The following is a 21,566-nucleotide window of genomic DNA, read 5'->3' on the forward strand; positions in this document are numbered from 1 at the left end:
GTGCTTTAAAATCCCCCCTTGCTTTTGCACTTAGCCTGTAATGGTTAAAAAACACTACCAAACACTGTAAAACATTCAAAACAAGTGTAAAATCATATCCTAATGAGAAAGCAAGGAAAACATGTATTAAATAGGCAAAATTAAAGATCTTAGTTACTAAAATGATTCAAAATAACAACAAAAACATGCACAAATGTGATAACATCAGGTGTGCAAGAAGTAAAGAACTGTGGTCAGATCTTCTCCAGAGGCTGAATACAAATGTTTAATTAATGTTTGTATTAAGGTAATCTGGGTTCTCTCCCTCTTACGAGAGATTGAGGTGATTGGGATCTCTGTTCCCAAGCTGTGGTGTGATGATATTGGTACTATCTATCTATGTGCTAATCCCAATTTTCATGCTCGCACTAAACATGTTGAGATTGACTATCATTTTGTGAGGGACAGAGTTGTAAAGGGAGTGATTCAAGTCAACTTTATCTCCACCAAAGATTAACTTGTTGTTGATATATTTACAAAAGCTTTAGCAGATTCTAAGTTTTCTTTTCTTAGAGACAAACTACAGATCACGTCTGCATCCTTTGCTTGAGGGAAATATTGAAACTCTATGTATTTGAGTCAATTTATGATTCATAATCCTAATCTTCCTATAATTCAAAATCCGGTTAAAGTACCTACGAGGTCCCTGTACTATAACGTTTTGTTCAATTTAGTCCTTATACTTTTATTTTGTTTAATTTAGTCCCTATACTTTCAAAAGTAGTGCAATTAAGGACAATAGTTAACGATGTTAATATTATCGTTAACTTAGGTTACGTGGCACTAATGATATTTATATTCCTACTCATATATTACTTTATAAATATTTAAAATCTATCATTTTACCACCAATATATTAAATTAGTATGTCCAAAATAAATAATTACGACCATGTTTGTAATGAGATTTAGACAATTGTCCTTAGTTTTACCAATTTTTTAAAGTAGAGGGACTAAATTGAACAGAATAAAGGTACAAAGACTAAATTGAACAAAACACTATAGTACAGGGACTTCATAGGTACTTTGACCTCAAAATCCTAATTTCCTTATATATATATATATATATATATATATATATATATATATACTCTCGTAATAATCACTGTTAATACAACCAATAACGGTTGTCGTACTAAGCCCCTCAACCCTTTCCAGGCTTCCCTAATTCCTCTCGGCCTCATTCTCTTCTTCTCCAAATTTCCAATCTTCACGAGACCACAGCCGACTCCAATCTCCGACGCCCTCCATCCAAATCTTCCTCTCACGCCCTCCGGCTGTCCGGCCGACGCCCTCGCTGCTCAAGGAGTCAAGGTAAATTTTTATTTGTTTTGGTTGCAGAATTTATGTGTTTGTTGATGTGCAACTCTAACTTCTCTTAATATAGAATTTATTCCGTGTACCTGATGAATTAGTGTCTGGATAGCCACTGGACAGTATGTCTAATTAAGTGGAATAATTTGGTAATTTGTCGGTTTTTCGGTAAACGAAAATAATCATTAGGTTTTCGGTGGGTGCGTTATGTAAGTGAGTTCTTTCTATTTTTGGGTTTTCGGCCGATCGACCTTTTGCTCACCTCCAGGCGTGGCGGTGATTTTTGCAGGAGACAAGTAGGAACTTGCTCGATAAGGACTTTTCTGTTTTGTTTGGAAGTATTTTGAGCTGGTGTTTACTAAATTCCGTTTGATTTGATCCGATTGAGAGGGAGGACTGATAAGCCACCATGGGAGAGAGAAAGGTTTTGAACAAGTACTATCCGCCGGATTTCGATCCGGCGAAGATACCGCGCCGGAGGCAGCCGAAGAACCAGCAAATGAAGGTTCGAATGATGCTTCCAATGAGCGTTAGATGCAATACCTGCGGGAACTATATCTACAAGGGCACCAAATTCAACTCCCGCAAAGAAGACGCCGTAGGCGAGGTATGTAGTTACTTATCAATTATTTTCACGCTGTTACTATCTTAATTTCACCCGCTCTATTCATCTTGGAATTGATGGAAACTATGCAATTTAGGGTTTAAGCCAAAATATACTGCTGGTATATTTTGCTGCTTTGAAACATCATGCACAAAGCTAATTCACGTGTTGAGTGTTGAACGAATGTGTAAACTATTCTTGATAATGAACTGAATAAGGAGAGGAATAATTAATGCTACTATAAGCCCTTGTATGCATTTAGGTATTTCTAGTTTGATAAAAGAGTCATTTTGTGTCATGATATATTGATTAAGGATTGGCTTTCTTTTGCTGAAGGTTATCCTTTGGATTAAGTGTAAAACTCACTGGAGACGAAGTTAGCATAATGTTATCCCTCTGTGGTTTGTATGTATAAGTAATGTGCTGTATTAACATTCAGCTATATTCAAGAGTTTGTTGTGTTCTTATAATTATAATTACTGAGGCATATAATGTGGATTCTCAAGTATTTATCTGACTTCTTTTCATGCAATGGGATCATTTGCAGAACTATTTGGGTATTCAAATATTCAGATTCTACTTCAAGTGCACAAAGTGCTCTGCAGAGATCACGTACAAAACGGATCCAAAAAATTCTGATTATATTGTTGAGTCGGGTGCAACAAGGAATTTTGAACCTTGGCGTGAACAAGATGAGGTACGGGGCTGTTGATTTACTTTCTATTTCTCCTTGTATTTATTAATATAGTTTTGGTGGGGTATGGGTTATATATCCGCTATAATGTTACTACAGAGTAGAATTTTTGGACATGGTTGATTTATTATTATTATTTTTTGCAGGAAATTGAGAAACTGAAACAGAAAAGAGATGCTGAAGAAATGGGTGATGCTATGAAGTCATTGGAAAATAGGACGTTGGATTCAAAAAGAGAAATGGATATTCTTGCTGCTTTGGATGAAATGAAATCCATGAAGGTGATTTTTTGAACTGCTTATTTTAGGACATGAGTGTTCTAGTGCAATATTTATGTCAATACCATTTATCTTTACTATTTTTTTAAATACCTTTTTCTTATGATGATTATTTCAGTCAAGACAAGCAACCGTGAGTGTGGAAGCAATGCTTGAGGCTCTTACACACTCTGCTGAGGAAAAGGTAAGTCTCTAATCCTGTATTATATAGTATAATGTTAATAATATTTTGTTTGCAACAAAATTGTCAGTTTTTGAATGCTAGCACCAATCTTTTGTATTTCTGAATATATTTCTCAAGCTTGCAATTTGATTTGGTTATCCTTTCAAGGCTGGGTGGATACACTTATCTGGATGTTGTAGTACAATTTAGTGTCCTAGATAGTCCATTTTTGTAGCCATTCATGATTACAAGTCGCCTAAATCAGTTAAGAACTCGCGGTTAATGCCTGAGCCATTCTCCCTGAAATGAGAAATTTGCAAGTTCTGCCAATAACATCAAAATTGAGATCTAAAAAAATTTATGATTTTTATGTTGGCAGGAAAGGAAAATGCTGGAAGAAGAGGAAGCTCTTATTAAATCTTTATTCAAAGTGCGTATTGCAGTTGTTGAAGTTTTGTTATTTGGCTTTGGCATCTTTTATTTCCGTTTTGCTTAAGTGTTTGTTTCTCATATAGTTTTCTTTGCTTCATGGTTCTAATTCAGGGAGAGCGAGAGAAGTTTGTAAAAAGAATCCGTGATGATGAAATTGAAGATGACGATGATGATGAAGAAGATTTGGATATACCACAAAAGAGTGGAGAATCATCAACCAATTCTGTTAAGGTACAATTGTACATCAATTGCCAATTTCCTCGTATTAGAGTGTATTAGTAACTTACTTCATAGATTTTTGAATAAACTGAAAATATAAGGTTTGAGTGCTTATAATATAGTTTAGGACTCATCTCATTTTCGAATATCAGATATTGCAAACTAAGGTTTAATTCATATTGATAAGCTAAAATTACCGTTACTTAAACGTATTGAGGTTTCTTGAATTTGCTTATACTGAGTTGCTTGTTCATTTGATGCAGAGGAGAAAGCTACCTGAGGAACTATGTAGTAACCCTACAGATGTCTTGACAAAATCCAATGCCACTGACAACTCTAGTGACAAAGGTTAGTTTAGCTCTGTCCTTCAATTAAACTGTTGTTGAATTAGAATTTATTTTCTACATAAACATTTGTCGCAATAGTTTGTATAATATTAATGTGATGTGTGAATAGAAGTTTATGTAGTGGTTGATATTTTTTTGTTTCACATCTTTGTTAAATACTTAAACACTGGCACACTGCAAATTGTCTATTTTAAATGGTCTTTCATTAATAGATTGGAGATATACTTATAAAGGAAAACCAAGGATACAAAAATAGATAAAAATTAATTAAAAATAAAAGAAGAGAGAATATTTTGGAGTTTAAAAGGAATGCACCCTCTCAATCATTCATATCTTTGTAGCATAAAATTAGGGTTCTTTCCTGTCCCTACTTTGTAGGGAGGGCCACATTAGGGCAAAAAACTTTGTCATACACGGCTTTGTGTACATTTTTCTTTCTTGTGGTTCTTTGAGCAGTATTAGTGAGCTTCCCCCTCCCCTTGTGGATTGAGAATGTTAACTTACCCATGTGTATTATTTTCCACATTTTTGTTTATTAGATATCTTTTAAGTTTTCTAATTTTCTGTAAAAAGAAATGTCAGCTAACAAAAACCACCTTTTTTTTTATTCTTGAAGAAAAGATATGTGCAACATGCATTGCTGATGTACTGACTTATTTCTTGTTGCACTTTTTTCACAGATAAAGCGGCGGGGAAGAGGGATTCTGGTAATGAAAAATTCATTTTTATAGTCAAGAAGAAATCTTTGCCTTCTAGTAGCAAGGAGATTGTAGAGGAAGAAAAGCCCAAGCAGGAGGAAGAGGCAAGCCTGAAAAGCAATGGATTACTATCATTATGTCAACAATATGAGAGTGATGATGATGATGATGATTAGTTTGAGTATTTATGAATCTTAATTGTGTAAGATATGTGTACACTGTCGATTTGAGTTCAGCTCAGGCCCAGCTCTTGGAGGATTAGAAAGTGCTGCATATGGGAAAATATTTTACATTTTTTGTGTACTCAAACCAGCTCTTGGAGGATTAGAAAGTGGTGCATATGGGAAAATATTTTACATTTTTTTTGCAAAAATTTATCGGTGATAAGCATTGTTAATAGTTCCGTTTGGTAACATAGTTAGCTAACCTTGTTAAGTTGGGGTTGGCTGATTACTTCCATTTTGTAATAGAAATAGAACAACCAAGTTTATCTCATTACATGTGAAATGAAAGATTGAAGCTCCATCCTAGAAACACCTCCTTCCTCTGCTGAATGCCTAACAGCATTGCCTACTTCCCCTGCTCTCTTTCTGATCTTATTCCCTTCCTCCGAAGCCATCAATCTTCTCACAATGTCTTTAATGGTTGATGAACTTACCAGTTCGTTGCGTTTCTCCCATTCCCTTATAAGCAAGCCTGTTTTGAGCATTTCTGTCACTAGGAAACTGTTTCTTGGTTGGTCTGAATGCATAGGCCAGCAAGCAATTGGCACTCCCATGCTAATGCTTTCTATGCAAGAATTCCAACCGCAATGGCTCATGAAGGCACCAATGGATGAATGAGCCAAGATTTCGCGCTGAGGCGCCCAGTCTCTGATCACTAGTCCAATGCCTTCCACTCTCTCTTCCAACCCTTCTGGTAGCTCAACTCTTCTGTCATCCCCGTCGAAGATATCTCCTTTATCAGCATCTCTTAGTACCCATAAGAACTTATGTCGGCTTTGTTCTAGTCCTTCTGCAAGCTCCCTGACCTGTTTATCTGACAGCGAAACTGTTGTTCCAAACGACATGTACAGTACAGATTTTGGAGCTTGTTTATTGAGCCACTCTAAGCACTCATGTTTCCTGCTTAAGCCATCATGGTTGCCTAATTTTAGTGGCAGTATTGGACCAATTGCCCACTGCCGTTTGTTCAAGCTTGGTTCTTGACTTGAAAGGAGATCCAAGAAAGGACCTTCAATTACTCTGGATGTATTATGCAGATCTCCTTCTCTAATCCTCATATATTCATACTGTGCAGCTGCAAATCTCCAGCCTTCATCCGTCGTGACTCCCTCGATGGAGGGCAGCCCTTTTGCTGATTCTTGAAATGGGAATGGTTTTCCCAGCCCTTCAACCACCATGATGAGAAGAGTGAAAACAGATATGCAGTTGAAGGCATAGCATTCTGCATTGGCAATTGAGACAGCATCTTGAACAACCATTGACATTGAAGGGTCATGAACTATCACAACCCTTCTTGCTTTGGAGGACATCTGCTGTAACAATGCAGCAACGGGGTGGCGCAGATGAACAGAAGCGAACCAGGACGGCTGCAGCTGAACCGGGAACTTAACCGAGGCGTTGGGGTCCGGGGGAGGTGAATCAAACTCTGGAGTTGGGAGATCATGGAAATGGATTTTGGCTATTTGTGAAGGGCTTAGGCCGTTGGCTCGGAGCCTGGCCTGCCGGTTGTGGATGGCAGAGCCAACATAGTGAACTGGTAATCCATAGGATGATGATATTAGGCAGGAAAGCTGCAGAAGCTGATTGAGATGGCCTTGAGCTGGAAAAGGCACCATTACTACTGCAATTCCATTCCGGTTCGAGTCAGAAAGTTGATGACTTTGGAGAAGATGATGATCATTGGAGCTACCCATTGCCCTCTTTTTCCTGTCTCTTCTGCAATAAAATGAAAGCTTGAAAACTGGAATTTGCCCTTATATATATAGTGGCCTGGTTTGTCATCATTGGCTCAAATCTTTTCCAAAAGTACACTGAGGTTCCATCCAAGAATGTTTTAGCTGCTTGTTCTTGACAAGTAGCAAACATACAAAAAAAAGCCGGCAGGGCGAGAAATGCATTGTCTAGCTTTGGTTTAAACATGCCAATACAAGTAGTTAAACACTAACAACAGAAACTGGCCTTGATGGGAACTTGGGAATGATTCATTGAGAGGCAAATGGCAATGAAATAACAAGTAATTCCGGACATAAACTAGACTACATTAGTTTCATATGGCAAAAGGCAATACTAAGCAAAAAAAGAGGTCTACTTGGTGCAGTGCTCTTGCTGCCATAGCACCAACAAATTATATTGTGCACACCGGCTCTACAAGGTGGACTTTGATATATGTAAATTACTTTTAATAAACTACATGTTGGGTTTTAGTATATTTGCAAGTCAAAATTAATCTGCATTAAGAGTTCATCTTGCTACATGGACCCTGGTCTAAGAGTATAAGTATAGCTAACATCGCACGGCAAATTATGCTGTGGAACCTTGCAAGGTAAACACGGTTCCAAAACTGTCCAAAGTAGTGGTCCACTGTAATGCTACATTGCTATGGCATTACAGTACAGTAATAATGGCATTGTATTATTATAGTGTAATGCCGTAGCAATGTAGCATTAGTGGCCATTACTTATATATATATATAAAATTTATTTATAATAATTATTCGGAGACGGAGCGGGGAGGGGTATCCCCGTCCCCAACGGGGAATTACCTAGATTTTCCGTCCCCGTCCCCATTCCCTGACAATCCTCCCAATCACCGTCTACATAGGAGCATGGATTGAAAATTTTCATCGGGGACGGGACAAATTGCCATCTCTACCCACCGCATCTCAGTGGACTGAGAGATGAGGAAGATATCGGTTTGGGCTTCAACAAGTCCACTTGCACTAAGCGGGCTTCCCTATTGGTTTGGCAACCCACCATAGGATTGGAACACATTCACAAAATTTCAAAGGAAAAAAAGCTTGATAACCCAAGAAATAGATGCTCAGACCGGAATATTGTGTAAATTATGCCGTGCAACCGTGTGCACTATGCATGGTGTACACTGTTGTAAAATGATGCCGTTTCAAATTAAAAAAAAAATTCCTTTTTCATTGCCGTTAATGGTGTTAGGCGGTTTCCATTCGTATTCAAACATTTCATTCTTTCTTCGCAATCGCGCAGTTTAGAAATTATGAATCTACTATATTTGAATTATGAATCTGTAGAATAGAAATTATGAATCTACAGTATTAGATTTGTGAACATGTGATAGAGCTATATATTCATAATTTTATAAATATATGTTCATAATTTTCGATGTTCATATTCCCAATTGTTGAACTCTGTATTCACAAATCACAGAATTATATATGTTTATAATTTGATAACTATACAGTTTTAGAAATTATGAATCTACAGTACGTATATTATGAATCTGCAGTATAGAAATTATGAATCTACTGTATTTAAATTATGAATATACGGTTTAGAAATTATGAATTTACATTATAGATTTTATGAATCTACAGTATAGAAATTATGAATTGGAACCGTGCGCACCGTACATGGTGCACACGGTTGCACAACATAACGTTCCAGAATATGGCGTGGAGTCTTGGATCGTAGTCCAACTAGCTACGTGAACCACGATCTAAAAACACATAAAATACATTATTCTAATTTATAAAATATATTATTTTTAGTTTTAACTAGGGGTGACCACGGTTCCGGTTCCGGTTCGGAACCGCCGATTCCGGTTCCGTGGATGGTGAAACCGGAACCGGAACCTTATAGTAAGGTTCCGGTTCCGGTTCTAACCGGAATTATTAAAAAAAAATTAAAAAAAACACTATAATATTTGTTTTTTTTTTTTCGGTTTGGAACCGGAATAGGTTCCGGTTTAGAACCGGAATCGGAACCGTACGGACGGTTCCGATTTGCACAGTCCCGGAACCGTGGTCATCTCTAGTTTTAACACATAAAATGCAAAATTCTAGCTCATAAAAATATTTGTCTTGTTTGGTAAAATAGTTAGCATATCAGTCAATTTTAGTTTATTTGACCACTATTAATTGTTTGACTTTGGTTAAACAATCAATATGAGTGTTTTATTAATTAACTTTTTGTAACAACTTATTGCTCCAAAATGCTAAAATTCAAAAAGCTACTCAAAACAACTTTTTAAGAAAGTGATTTTGTATGTAATTAGCTAACAACTAATTTACCAAACACTTTTCAACAATCAATTAATGCTATTAACTAGTTAAACCCACAAACCCAATCAACTAATAACCATTTACCAAACACCACCATTATCTTATCTCAAAAAATTTATTATTCTAATACATAAAGTACATTATACATTATTTTAACTAATAAAACATTATTTTAATACATAAAGTACATTATTCTAACTCATAAAATACATTATCTTATTCCAAAATATTCATTATTCTAACATACACACATAAAAAAAAAAATTTTTTTTTTTTAACATCAAAACAACGTTGTTTTAGACCGTGGTCCTCACAACATTGTGAATTACAGTCTACGCAATAATTGTGTGCGAGCCGCGTCATCTCTTACGTAGTTCTTCAATTATTGTGACGCAGGAGTGGAGAACGTACGTAAACATACATTTGGATATCGTAAGGATTTGACAGAGAAGTGTATGGGCGGCCAGGCCACACTATAAGTCTATAATAATTCATCTTTCTTCACTTCTATACCGTACGTACATCACTTCCTCCACTTGCAACTTGCAACCCATCCGATCGAGTAAATGCTCTATTTTTATTCTAATTTCATTTATTTTTGGTTGATACGGCATGTGCCAATTGACTTATAAATGATGGAACATAAATCGATAACATAGTTAGTTTATCAGTTAATTTTAGTTTATTTAATCATTATTATCTATTTGAATTGGTTAAACAATCAATATGAGTATTTGATTAATTAGTTTTTTGTAATAGATTATTGTTCTAAAATATTAAAATTCAAAAAGTTGTTCATAGTAGCTTTTTACGATAAGCTTTTTGCATGTGATTGTGGGTTCGATTCCCACAAACGGCGCCAAAATGATACGATTAATCACCCGATATATGCGTAGTGTATACAGTATGTAATGAATCAAGAGTAGGCATGGTAGAATATTAGCTCTAAGACCTTTTTATTCATTGTTCTTATGTGTTTTATAGTACATATTCTAGAGAGAGGAGAGAGTTGTGCGTGCTTTGTGTAGAGAAAGTGGAGAGGGGAAGAGAGGGCCTTTTAAATGAAGGCTTGAGGCTCTCTTATATAGGCCTAAGGGTTGACAGGTTTGACTTCAACCCATTGACTATGATCACGACCCGAATCGTTTGATCACAACTCGACTTTAAACGAGAGCATGGACGTATAGGGAGTTACAACTTGGGGTATATATTCTATCAAATTATAAATTAACAGTTAATTTATCAAATACTTGTCTACAATCAGTTAATACTATCAATTAGTCAAGTCCACTAACACAATTAATTAACAGTTATTTATCAATTTTTTTTTTGAAGTACATTGAATGTTTTCCAAGGTATGCAGTTGACGTGTCGGGATACCACATGTGCACACAGCTTAGCTTGTGTGGTAGTATTTTACGTGTACGTAAGTCGACGACGCATCATATTCTCGTATGCTCAAAAAAAAAAAAAAAAAAAAAAAAAAAAAAAAAAAAAAAAAACATTCATATGAGGAATAGAATTATAGAAAGCAGTAGAATTGCATTATAATGACAAGTTCGTTGTATCTTACGGGGTGTGAATATGTCTAAAATTGAATAATAATTTGGATGATAGACATATTCTAATATTTATTAATAATACTTCAAAAGAGTATGATGAACATCAATATTATTAGTGATGGGGAATATACACCGGCCATACGGGTCGTCCTTCTGACCCGACCGTCCTGCCCGGTCGTGTACGCAAACGGGCACTTGCCCGTTTGCGCGATCAGTCCCTTAGTAGGGGCGCCTCCGGAAGGCCCCCGAGCTCTCGACCGGGAACCGGGATGTACAGCCGCCCGGGATATGAGCCTGACAGCAGCAGAAGCCTCGCACCACGTGGACGGTCGCATGCCTGCCTCCCCTCCACCCGGTGCATGCGCGCCACGTGTCCGACATGCCGGGGGACCGGGCGCAGCTCCCTAGGACCCTTATAAATACTGCATTAAATGCTAGAGAAAAGGACTTTTGTTTGGATTAGGTGACTTACTAGATTAGAGAGGATCCCGATCATCATATACGATCGGTCCGTCTGTAACTCTACTGTAACCTACACGTATCAATACACAGCGATTTTATCCACATCAATTAGTTATTGAGTTAATATCCAAAATGATCATCGATTATAATGATTTTTCTCAATTTCGTTCAAAACGACTTTGGTGACGTAATAGTTCCAGACTTTTATGTTTTTGCTCAATTTAGTCATCCGTTTGTTATTTTGTTCATTTGGTGTTAAATAGATGGACAATTCAATAAGAGTGAATTCCATTTTTGGTCCTATTGTTATAGGGGTCTGACGGTAAATATGTTACCGGTAATAATAATATCATAATAACGGATTGTAACAATAGTTGTATTGCTTTAGTTTCAGTATAGAAAATACAGTGTGTCTTTGTCCCGAGTCTTGAACGTCCCATTTGCTAGCTGAGGAGAGCCCCATTTATACTAGAGTCCTAACGGTAACAACATGGGACATAAATGGGGGAGTCTAAGCCTTTAATTCCCTCTCATCAATGGTGGCTTCAATGCTGGCTTCAATGATAGTACAAAAGTGATTGCACTTATATTCAATATAAGAGTGAATTCCATTTTTGGTCCTATTGTTATAGGGGTCTGACAGTAAATATGTTACCGGTAATAATAATATCATAATAACGGATTGTAACAATAGTTGTATCGCTTTAGTTTCAGTATAGAAAATACAGTGTGTCTTTGTCCCGAGTCTTGAACGTCCCATTTGCTAGCTGAGGAGAGCCCCATTTATACTAGAGTCATAACGGTAACAACATGGGACATAAATGGGGGAGTCTAAGCCTTTAATTCCCTCTCATCAATTGTGGCTTCAATGCTGGCTTCAATGATAGTAAAGGTGACACCTATTGGAATTCCTAACCGTTGGAGTTTTGTCCGTTGGGGTCTTGCCCGTTGGGTTCCCATGTGATGTCGGGTCAGATGCCCACTTATGATCCTGGTCGAGTGCCAGCCCTATTATCCTGTCAGGGTCATTCCAATTTTAGTCCACCATAATTATTTTTGCCACATTGCGTCCACTATTATTAAAATTGTTCCAATTTTAGTCCACGAAAAATCTTAAAGTGGACTAAAATTTGATCACTTTTAATAATAGTGGACGCAATGTGGCAAAAATAATTATGATGGACTAAAATTGAAAAACGCCCTATAACAATAGGACCAAAAATGGAATTCACTCATTCAATAATTTCAATATTGACATCTCTTTACTCCTAGACTAGCTTGCAAAGTGCGAAATCCCTTTTTCTTTTACGAATTACTTCCAAATCATAAAATTTGATTCATAGGTCTGGGAGTAATTCGTAAAAGAAAGAGGGATTTCGCACTTCACATGACTAAATTGAGCAAAAACACAAAAGCCTTGGACTACATTAGGTTACTAAAGTCATTTATGACGAAATTGAAAAAAAATCACTGTTGGTTTTCAGACTCTCGGACGGTCTACCGGGGGTCCAAAACAACCGGTTTAAGTAATTAAAATGGAAATAATAGAAAGAAAAGAGACACAATATTTTTACGTGGAAACTGAAAAAAGAGAAATCACGGACCTTTTTAGACAATGCCAAGCCAAAAATTCATTATATTTGTAGGTGATTTGTACATGATATATAAGGATGAAGCTGTCTCTCTTTCAAATGCTAGAGCTTTTTTTCTGGTAAAAAACGGAGCCCTCTCGTGAAGATGAACCAGATGAATCCCCTTCTTGTTCTTGACCCTTATTTTATAGCAGGAGAGTGAGTGGTGTAGACTCTCTACCATAATGGGGTTTAAATGGGATTAAATCGGAAGAATAAACGGGATTAAGGATTCTGATTAATGGGATTGGAGGTTATGGAAATTAAAGATAGTTGGGGAAATTTATGGGTATTTAATTGGAAAATTTAATTAGTGCTAGCGGGTCTAATTTTAATGGATGATAATGGGAAATAATGACTATTATAGGTAATTAGTAGGGTAATTAATGGATAATAAAGGGATAATTTATTTGGTGGGTTACGGTGGGGTACGGTATTGGGTAATTTAGTTTTAGGGAGCTAAGAACGTTAGTCGATCACGTCTCGATTTGTTGCTAGGTGGTCCGATCGAGTTCTCATTGCATGTTGTGTATTCATCACCAGTCCTTTACTTTCCTGTGTTTCGCGAAGCATGACATAGGAAAGTACATTTTCTCGCCTCAAAATCAACTTAACAACCGAATAAAAATTTGCCGACTCTTTTTACAAGAAGGCACGGTTGACAGAATGTCGACTCCTTTTTCAGGACTCCAATCAAACCATCCGACTTCCTTCCTTACACCTTTTGTCCACTCCTTTTTCGGGGAGGAACAGTTGACTGAATGCCGACTCCGTTTTTAGGAAGGCACAGTTAGCTAAATGCCAACTCCTTTTTCAGGATTCCATACAACTCATCTTACTCCAACCTTAAGCGAGCCACTCCTTTTTCAAAGAGACACGATTGACCAAGAAAAGTATAAGGAAAACAATATTATAGAATATTACTCATGTTTTTTTCCATTCATTTTTACACTAAAATATTCCCATTTTTCATTTGAGGAATGAGATATCAAAGTAGGGGACCCATTTTTTTTATTTGTATTTTTTAATTAAGTGTATATGTATGAAATTTTGCAATGCTATGTTTATAAAATTGTACATCAATGCAATAAAAGAGTGTACATTTTTTTATTTGTTAAATGAAATAGACATCAAATGAAAGAACGGATATACCCAAAATAAAGTCATATATTATGATTGGACACCACCCATTAACGATTAACACATCAAACCCCCATCGTGTAACACCAAAACATGTGAAATATACCCAAAAATAATCAAGAAATAGGATTGAAAAGCATTTTGGGACAACGAACCCCTAAAATACGGATAACCACCATAAGCATAACGAATGCGATAGCCATAGAAAACCAACTTACTCTAACAAATGGAGAAAACGTACAAACACTTAAAAGGAAACCAAAAAAAAATTGAAACTCTCTTCTCTTGCGGCTAAGAAAAGCCAGAAAACCATGTCGACAGCTACGACGTTGTACTATAGATCGACTAGACGTACATATCTAAGTTGGACAGAACTTTCCGAAATTTGACAACTTTCCTTATAGAGCGCCCAATACATGTTTGGTTCACGTGACTCCCTCCCGATAAACCACACTCGCCACATGGGTTTTGTTAGGATTACTAAATCTAGAATTGACAACTTAAGTGTTTATTAATAAAATGCCATTTATATCAATCAATTATTGTATTATATTAATTAAAATACGAAAGACCTTCTGATCAAGCGACATAATTGTAATTTCTCAAATGAGAGGTTTCAGGTTCGACCCCAGTGAGACATTGATTCTATCGCTAACGATGAACGTCGTAATCCTTGTCTTTGTTACTTATTTTACTCTTTAGGTGGCAAATCACATCTAAATTGAATAGAGAAAATTATTATTATTATTATTATTATTATTATTATTATAGTTGGACACTGTTACACACTCCTAATTTTATCATTCATAAACCAACCCAATTATGATGTGTCAAAGTATTAGACATTAGTAAAATTAAAATTAAGAAAGAAAAATTAATTCAGACATCATTATTATTATTTTCGTGACTAGAGAAATTCACAATTACTTATTTAAAGGTATGCATTCACAAATTACACACGATATAAATTGTATTAAAAAATTCTTGTGTCACGGAATTAATTAAAAAAATATTGATAATAATTAAATAATATTATTATTACGGAGTATATTCAACAATATAGTACTATACGTCAATACTTTACGTACAGATGGCGTGGTGTATCTATCCTTGAAAGTAATATCGGGACAGGGCATTGACTATAATGTCTAGCAAGTGTCATGCCCACTCTCTTTGTGTGATAAATTGATAATACCCATACAAAAAAAAAAAAAAAAAAAAAAACTTTTCACTATGTGTATCGACATGATTATTGCTCAATAATTGAGTTTGATTTTTTTTTTTCTTTTAGAATACTATTGACTCTATTACAAGTTAGTATCTGTTCTATACTTTTTCTAACTATTACAATTCAACGAGTCAATACTTCACTATCGTTGTTCGATCTTGTGACTTTCTTTTAAACAGAGTCATAAAAATGTCATTTGAGTACAAGATACTTGACTAATCAGTTGTTTTTTTAATGCTCTGAAATTAGATCTTGCTAATATTGTGGAGGTTGCCCATTCTAAGTACATGTAGGAGAAGTTATGTATGTGTGTTGTTTCCCATGTATACAAAACAAAAAATGGAGTTATTTTGCCTTCTTAAATTTAGTTTGAATCATTTTTGTGTTAAACCGTAACACATATCTTAATTCGTAAAACAAATCGAATATAAGATAATTGTTACTCCGTATTACTTATGATATAAATCATAATATATACTTATTACAGAAAATTTAATGTCAATCTAAAATAAATATAAACTGTTACTTATAATAGATATTGTAATATTTATGTGTGAAATTGTGATACTATATAAGATAAAATGGTTGTTACTAATGATAAATAATGTAATACTTATAACTGAAATTATGATGATGATACATACAAAGAGTAATTCTAAGGTAAATATTGTATTACTTATATGTGAAATGTTACTTACTGTAGAAAATTTAATACCAATTTGTATTAAAAATTAATCGTTACTTACTTAAGGTGTGTTTGTTTCGCACAAGGGAATCAGAATTGGAATGAGAATCAAATACTTGGTAATGGTAATGAGTTTTGGTGAAAGTATTTTGCATGTTTGGTAGTATGGTGAAATTGGAATGATTACCAATATTGATGTTTGGTTATGTATGGTCCTACAATGAAAATAAATGTTTTAAAAAGACAAAAATAAAAAATTAAGGCAATTGGTCTTAATATAATGAAATTCAAAGCACCAATATGAATAATAATAAAAAATCAAAACAAAAATCTAAAAGCACTAAACCAAACTTAAAAATCATATTACCAATAAAATGGAATGATACCCCTTTTTAATTAGGGAATGAAGTTTTTAATTGAAGGGGTAATCAAATCCCATAGTTGTGTTTTAAAAAGTTGTCAACCAAACACTAACTATGATTTTGATCCGAGTTAATTCCAGCAATGGTCCTCTGACTATATTGATTTTCCAAAATTAGTCATCGACTTTTAATTTGGACACTTTAGGTCCCCTAACTTTCAATTTCTTTCCAATTAAGGTCCTTTCGTCAGAATACGGTTAATTAGACTTTAAATGAAGGGGTAAACTCGTCATTTCACCTGCCTATGTATTATTCTTCGTATTTCTCTCTTGTATACGCGATATATATATGAAGATAATCTCAGTCGAATTGAAGTCCTAGAATGTTCCTTGTCGTTCCCCATTTGCTGACTGCTCGTGGGTGCGTTCCTCTGTTATTGAGATGTTTACAAGGTATAGCAGCGAAATACGAAGAATAATACATAGGCAGGTGAAAGGACGAGTTTACTCCTTCATTTAAAGCCCAATATTAACCGTATTATAACGAAAGGACCTCAATTGGAATTTAGAAAGAAATTGAAGTCAAGGGACCTAAAGTGTCCAAATTAAAAATCAGGGACTAATTTTAAAAAATCAATATAGTCAGAGGACCATTGAACTCATTTTGATTCCTATTCCTGGTGTGTAAATCCATGAACTAAACACACCGTTACTTATTATGATATATATATATATATATATATATATATATATATATATATATATATATATATATATTGTAATACGTATTTGTAAAATTGTGATACTATTTAAGGTAAAATTGATTGTTACTAATAATATATTGTAATACAATTCGACTCGTTTCACGAACAAAGATATGTAAGATGTTCTCACACAAATGTCTGTCATTTACTTTATAATATAATAATAAAATTCTTTATATTCTTGATTGCTTGCGGATTGATTGACTTACTACCAATTAATAAATTTCACTTAATAATTAAATAGAGCGGTCTTGTTTAAATGACCCAAGCCCTTCTAAATTATCAATCGTTATATCACTGTACACCCCGTGCCTCCCAAAACAACGTTGTTTTGTTAAGTTGTTAAAAAAATAATCATCTGTTTTAAATGCACATAAACTCATAACAAAATACACATAATCTACATAATACATAATACACATAAACTTTTAACTGAATACACATAATGGGGTTTGGTTAACATAATACACATAAACTCTTACTGAGTATACATAAACTCATTACACAATACACATAAACTTTTGACTGAATACACATAATGGGATTTGGTTAACATAATACACATAAACTCTTAACTTAATACACATAAACTCATAACACAATACACATAAATTTTTAACTGAATACACATAATGGGGTTTGATCTGTTCGGATGGTCGGAGTGACGTCAGTATGACATCAGCATGAAACGTGCGCATTTTGTGCCTGGGCACACATTGCTATGTGCGTCGTGATGCATAATATAAATTACCGTGCACCAGGGCGCACATAGCACTGTGCGCCCCGCGCCTCCCAAAAAAACGTCGTTTTGTTAAGTTGTTAAATAAAAAATACCCTGTTTCAAAAAATACCCTGTTTCAAATGCACATAAACTCATAACAGAATACACATAAACTCATAATAGAATACACATAATCTAACATAATACATAATACACATAAACTCATAACACAATACACATAAACTTTTAACTGAATACACATAATGATTTTGGTTAACATAATACACATAAACTCTTAACTGAATACACATAAACTCATAACACAATACACATAAAATTTTAACTGAATACACATAATGAGGTTTGGTCTGTTCGGATGGATGGAGTGATGTCAAATAAAGTCAATATGAAATGCGCGTGTTTTGTGTCTGGACGCACATTGATATGTGTGACGTGGTGCACGATATAAATTGCCCTGCCCTAAATTATAGTCAACACCGTTTAACAATAAATTAATTGAATATGATATATTTTATTCCATTCCACGCCACCTAACTTCGTCAAATACCCATTCAACCATTTGACATTAAATCTGTTGTACATTTTTTTCGTTTTAAACGGTGAATCATATTTAATGTAAACAAATAATCAGTCAAGTAATAGGTTTTGACCTGTTCGCATATAGAGGAAGACTACTCGTCTTCTTGTATGTCGAAAGCTTCCATTATTAATGTGCATATTGTTTAAATCGTGCATTTGGCAAAATGAAATAACAACCTATGAAATAGTTTATTTTATTTTTGCGGAATTAGTTATTTTTAAAAGGAATAATCATTCTTAATGCTCTACTAAAAAAATAACTTTTTTTTTTCTTCATAATATCAAATAAATGTACATGAATGTCAACTCATCATATACTACAATATCATTCTTTCATAATTCTAGTTATCATTATTCTATCTATAAAGTAAAAAAGGAATAGTATTCTTATTCAATTATGCTCATATATCATTAGTTTTATTTGAAATATTATTCTTATTCTTATTCTTTTTATTCTGTATACCAAACATTGCATGTGTATGATGGAATTGAGTTTCAAATTAAACTAACTCCACATATTTGATCAGGCGGCCACACATGATGGGTTCGACTGGTTTGTAGTAGTCCTCTAACTCTTTGTGTTGACCTGAAATAATGATCAAAGGAGACTTGTGCGCTCCTACTATTCTATTCTTTCTTTTCTAAGTAAAGCTAAGGAACTTCAATTCTATAACTATTTCGGACTGTTTTAAAGACACATTGAAGTATTATCATTATATCATTGACTTATTATTATTATTATTATTATTATTATTATTGGATCACGCAGAAAATTCTTCACCTCTATCCAGGATGTGTATTGGGTAAATCTCACCTTGTGACCCTAATCGACAAAGGCCAAGAAGGTTGATAGGCTGCTCCCACTGGGAGTCGAACTTGAAACCTTACAATTTTTAAGTCAACAACCCGATCAACTTGGGGATTACCCCACATAGACCTTTTTTGTTGTCAAAATTAATCATTCATTTAAAATTTTGTCATTTTACTTTTAATGAAGATGGTCACACACACACAACACACACACGCGCACACGCGCGCACACACCGTTAGAATTAATATGAATCACATGCAACCTATAATATGTGATAACAAGATTGCACTAACCTCCGACCATTAGTTCTTGTGTTGATGGTGATTGAACGATCCGGACTGCTACAGATTTTACATGAATGTTGTGTTTCTTACTTCTACTCAACTCTCTCTAGATAGATGGTGTATGAGGTATGTAATGTGAGCAGTGAGAGGACTAATGACCTTATATAACCACTTGCTATCATTGTAGTTCTATGTCTTTAATTAGGTCTCTTAACTTAAATAGACTCCTAATCATAATGGTAATCTAGCTATTAGATTATTAGTGTTGCACCACATATCAAATACTTAATATTATCATAACTTAATTATTCTAATTAGGGATGACAATTTCTATCCGCCCCGCGGATATCCACCCCTCATGGATCGGGTTTTTTTGGGTGGTGGTGAGTCGGATTGGATTCGAATTTTATGTAAAAGACCCGCTTAAAACCCGACCCGACCCACCATGTGTTTATATATATATATATATATATATATATATATATATATATATATATAGTTATTTATAAAAGTTTATATAACTCTGTATATCTTTACTATTTTTTATATCTAAACTACTATGTTTATTTTTAAAAATTAATTATTATATTTAAATATTTTTATTATTTTATGTTTTAGTATCACTAATGAATTTTATTATTTTATTATGTGTAAGTAATTTAAATATTATTTTTTTAAAAAAATAATAAGATGATAAGTGGTGGGTACCTGTAGTGGGCACCCGCGCCCGGTGGGTTGGGGGTGGATTTTGAAAATGTTCGCTCGATTCGGGTTGAAGGTGGAAGTGGGTGTAGAAAATATAAGGTGAATCGGATGATGGATGTAGCCCTCCCCGATCCCTAATTTTAATGTTATAACTGTAGGGACGGAGCCATGATTATGTGATGCGGGGGGCCAATCACGATTCAAGAGTGAACAATTAAATACATTAATATACATTTAATATATACCAAAATAGATTATTACATTACAAATGTACTAAAATTTAGAACGTCTCTCTTGCATATCACGAAAATCATCTATAATTCTTCCAAAAGGTTGAACCCCAACCCCAAGGGCCCCCCACACCCCGGCCCGACAGAGCGGTGGGAGGATGTAAATCATGGTGACTCAACTGAACATTAATCACAGAGGCTAGACCGGTGCTCACTGCGCACAAGGAACCCCCCTCACTTTGAGAGGTTGCTCCCACACTGCCGCTGGTGAGACTCGATCCCTGGTCATTGAAAATCATCTATAATTGAATTTATATTAAATTGCTTTTGCAAATTTTCTTTTCAATGTACACTAACAAACAATCATTTAGAAATTGATCATCCATCTTGTTGAGATGTTGAATCTTCAGAATTCTTTCTTTTTAAAAAAGTATCAATTTTTTGAATATTTTTCATTATAGCTCAATCTTCCTATATATATATTCACAATTAATCATAATGTTAGTAATATTTTGATAAGTCAATTAAACATTTAAACTAAGTCAATTAAACATTTAAAATAATGAGTAATGATATAAAAATATAATATAACATAATTAACATAATATGCAACAAGACATAATTTTTCATAATCTATCAAATCTGGTCTTCTAAAATCAAGAATATATTAGTGCATATAATATTCTTAAATCTAAATTAGTTAATTAAACTCAATTCTCTGTGTGAATGTATTTCTCAACCTCTACTAATTTTTTAAACTAAGTCAATTAAACATTTAAAATAATGAGTAATGATATAAAAATATAATATAACATAATTAACCTAATATGCAACAAGACATAATTTTTCATAATCTATCAAATCTGGTCTTCTAAAATCAAGAATATATTAGTGCATATAATATTCTTAAATCTAAATTAGTTAATTAAACTCAATTCTCTGTGTGAATGTATTTCTCAACCTCTACTAATTTTTTGTTAGGAGAAAATTACCGATTTAGTCCCTCAACTATGAAGATTTCACCAATTTGATCCTCGACTATCAAAATTACTCAATTTGGTCCTCGACTATGGAATTTTTACCTGATTTGGTCCTAAGTGTTATTTGCAAGTCAAACCTAGGGGCAATTTTGAGATTTAAAAAAGTATCTTCCTTCTTCTTCCCTGAATCTAAGTCGTTTGTTTTATATAGATAGGTTATTTGGTTTCGATAGCAGTCGCAGCTTCAATATGCAACCAAAGTGCCGTGAATCATCTTCATCCAGCTATAATAATCGAATGATGTTCAAAAATTTGCCTGCTTTGTGCCAACATCATTTTCATCCAGCTATAAGCATAT

General features: G+C 34.4%; 2 protein-coding genes across 3 annotated transcripts; one reads left to right on the plus strand and one right to left on the minus strand.

Moving 5' to 3' along the window:
- Nucleotides 1-1,148: 1,148 nt before the first annotated feature.
- On the plus strand, nt 1,149-20,152 carry LOC109159315 (coiled-coil domain-containing protein 94 homolog). Of its 2 annotated transcripts, XM_019307442.1 has the most exons (10): nt 1,149-1,352; nt 1,642-1,959; nt 2,504-2,653; nt 2,797-2,931; nt 3,047-3,112; nt 3,471-3,521; nt 3,635-3,754; nt 4,006-4,090; nt 4,770-5,004; nt 20,143-20,152. In XM_019307442.1, exons 2-9 carry the CDS (start codon nt 1,762-1,764, stop codon nt 4,961-4,963), a joined length of 999 nt encoding a protein of 332 aa, XP_019162987.1. In that variant the 5' UTR covers nt 1,149-1,352; nt 1,642-1,761; the 3' UTR covers nt 4,964-5,004; nt 20,143-20,152. The 2 variants fall into 2 exon arrangements, with proteins under 2 accessions (XP_019162987.1, XP_019162986.1); XM_019307441.1 differs by lacking the exon at nt 20,143-20,152 and having other exon boundaries at nt 4,770-5,186.
- On the minus strand, nt 5,090-7,031 carry LOC109159314 (zeatin O-glucosyltransferase-like). The gene has a single exon (XM_019307440.1). The coding sequence runs from the start codon at nt 6,703-6,705 to the stop codon at nt 5,275-5,277; it is 1,431 nt and encodes a 476-aa protein (XP_019162985.1). The 5' UTR covers nt 6,706-7,031; the 3' UTR covers nt 5,090-5,274.
- Nucleotides 20,153-21,566: the final 1,414 nt, after the last annotated feature.

The sequence above is a fragment of the Ipomoea nil genome, unplaced genomic scaffold (assembly GCF_001879475.1).
Source record: "Ipomoea nil cultivar Tokyo-kokei standard unplaced genomic scaffold, Asagao_1.1 scaffold2826, whole genome shotgun sequence".
In the NCBI taxonomy this organism is placed as follows: Eukaryota; Viridiplantae; Streptophyta; class Magnoliopsida; order Solanales; family Convolvulaceae; genus Ipomoea; species Ipomoea nil.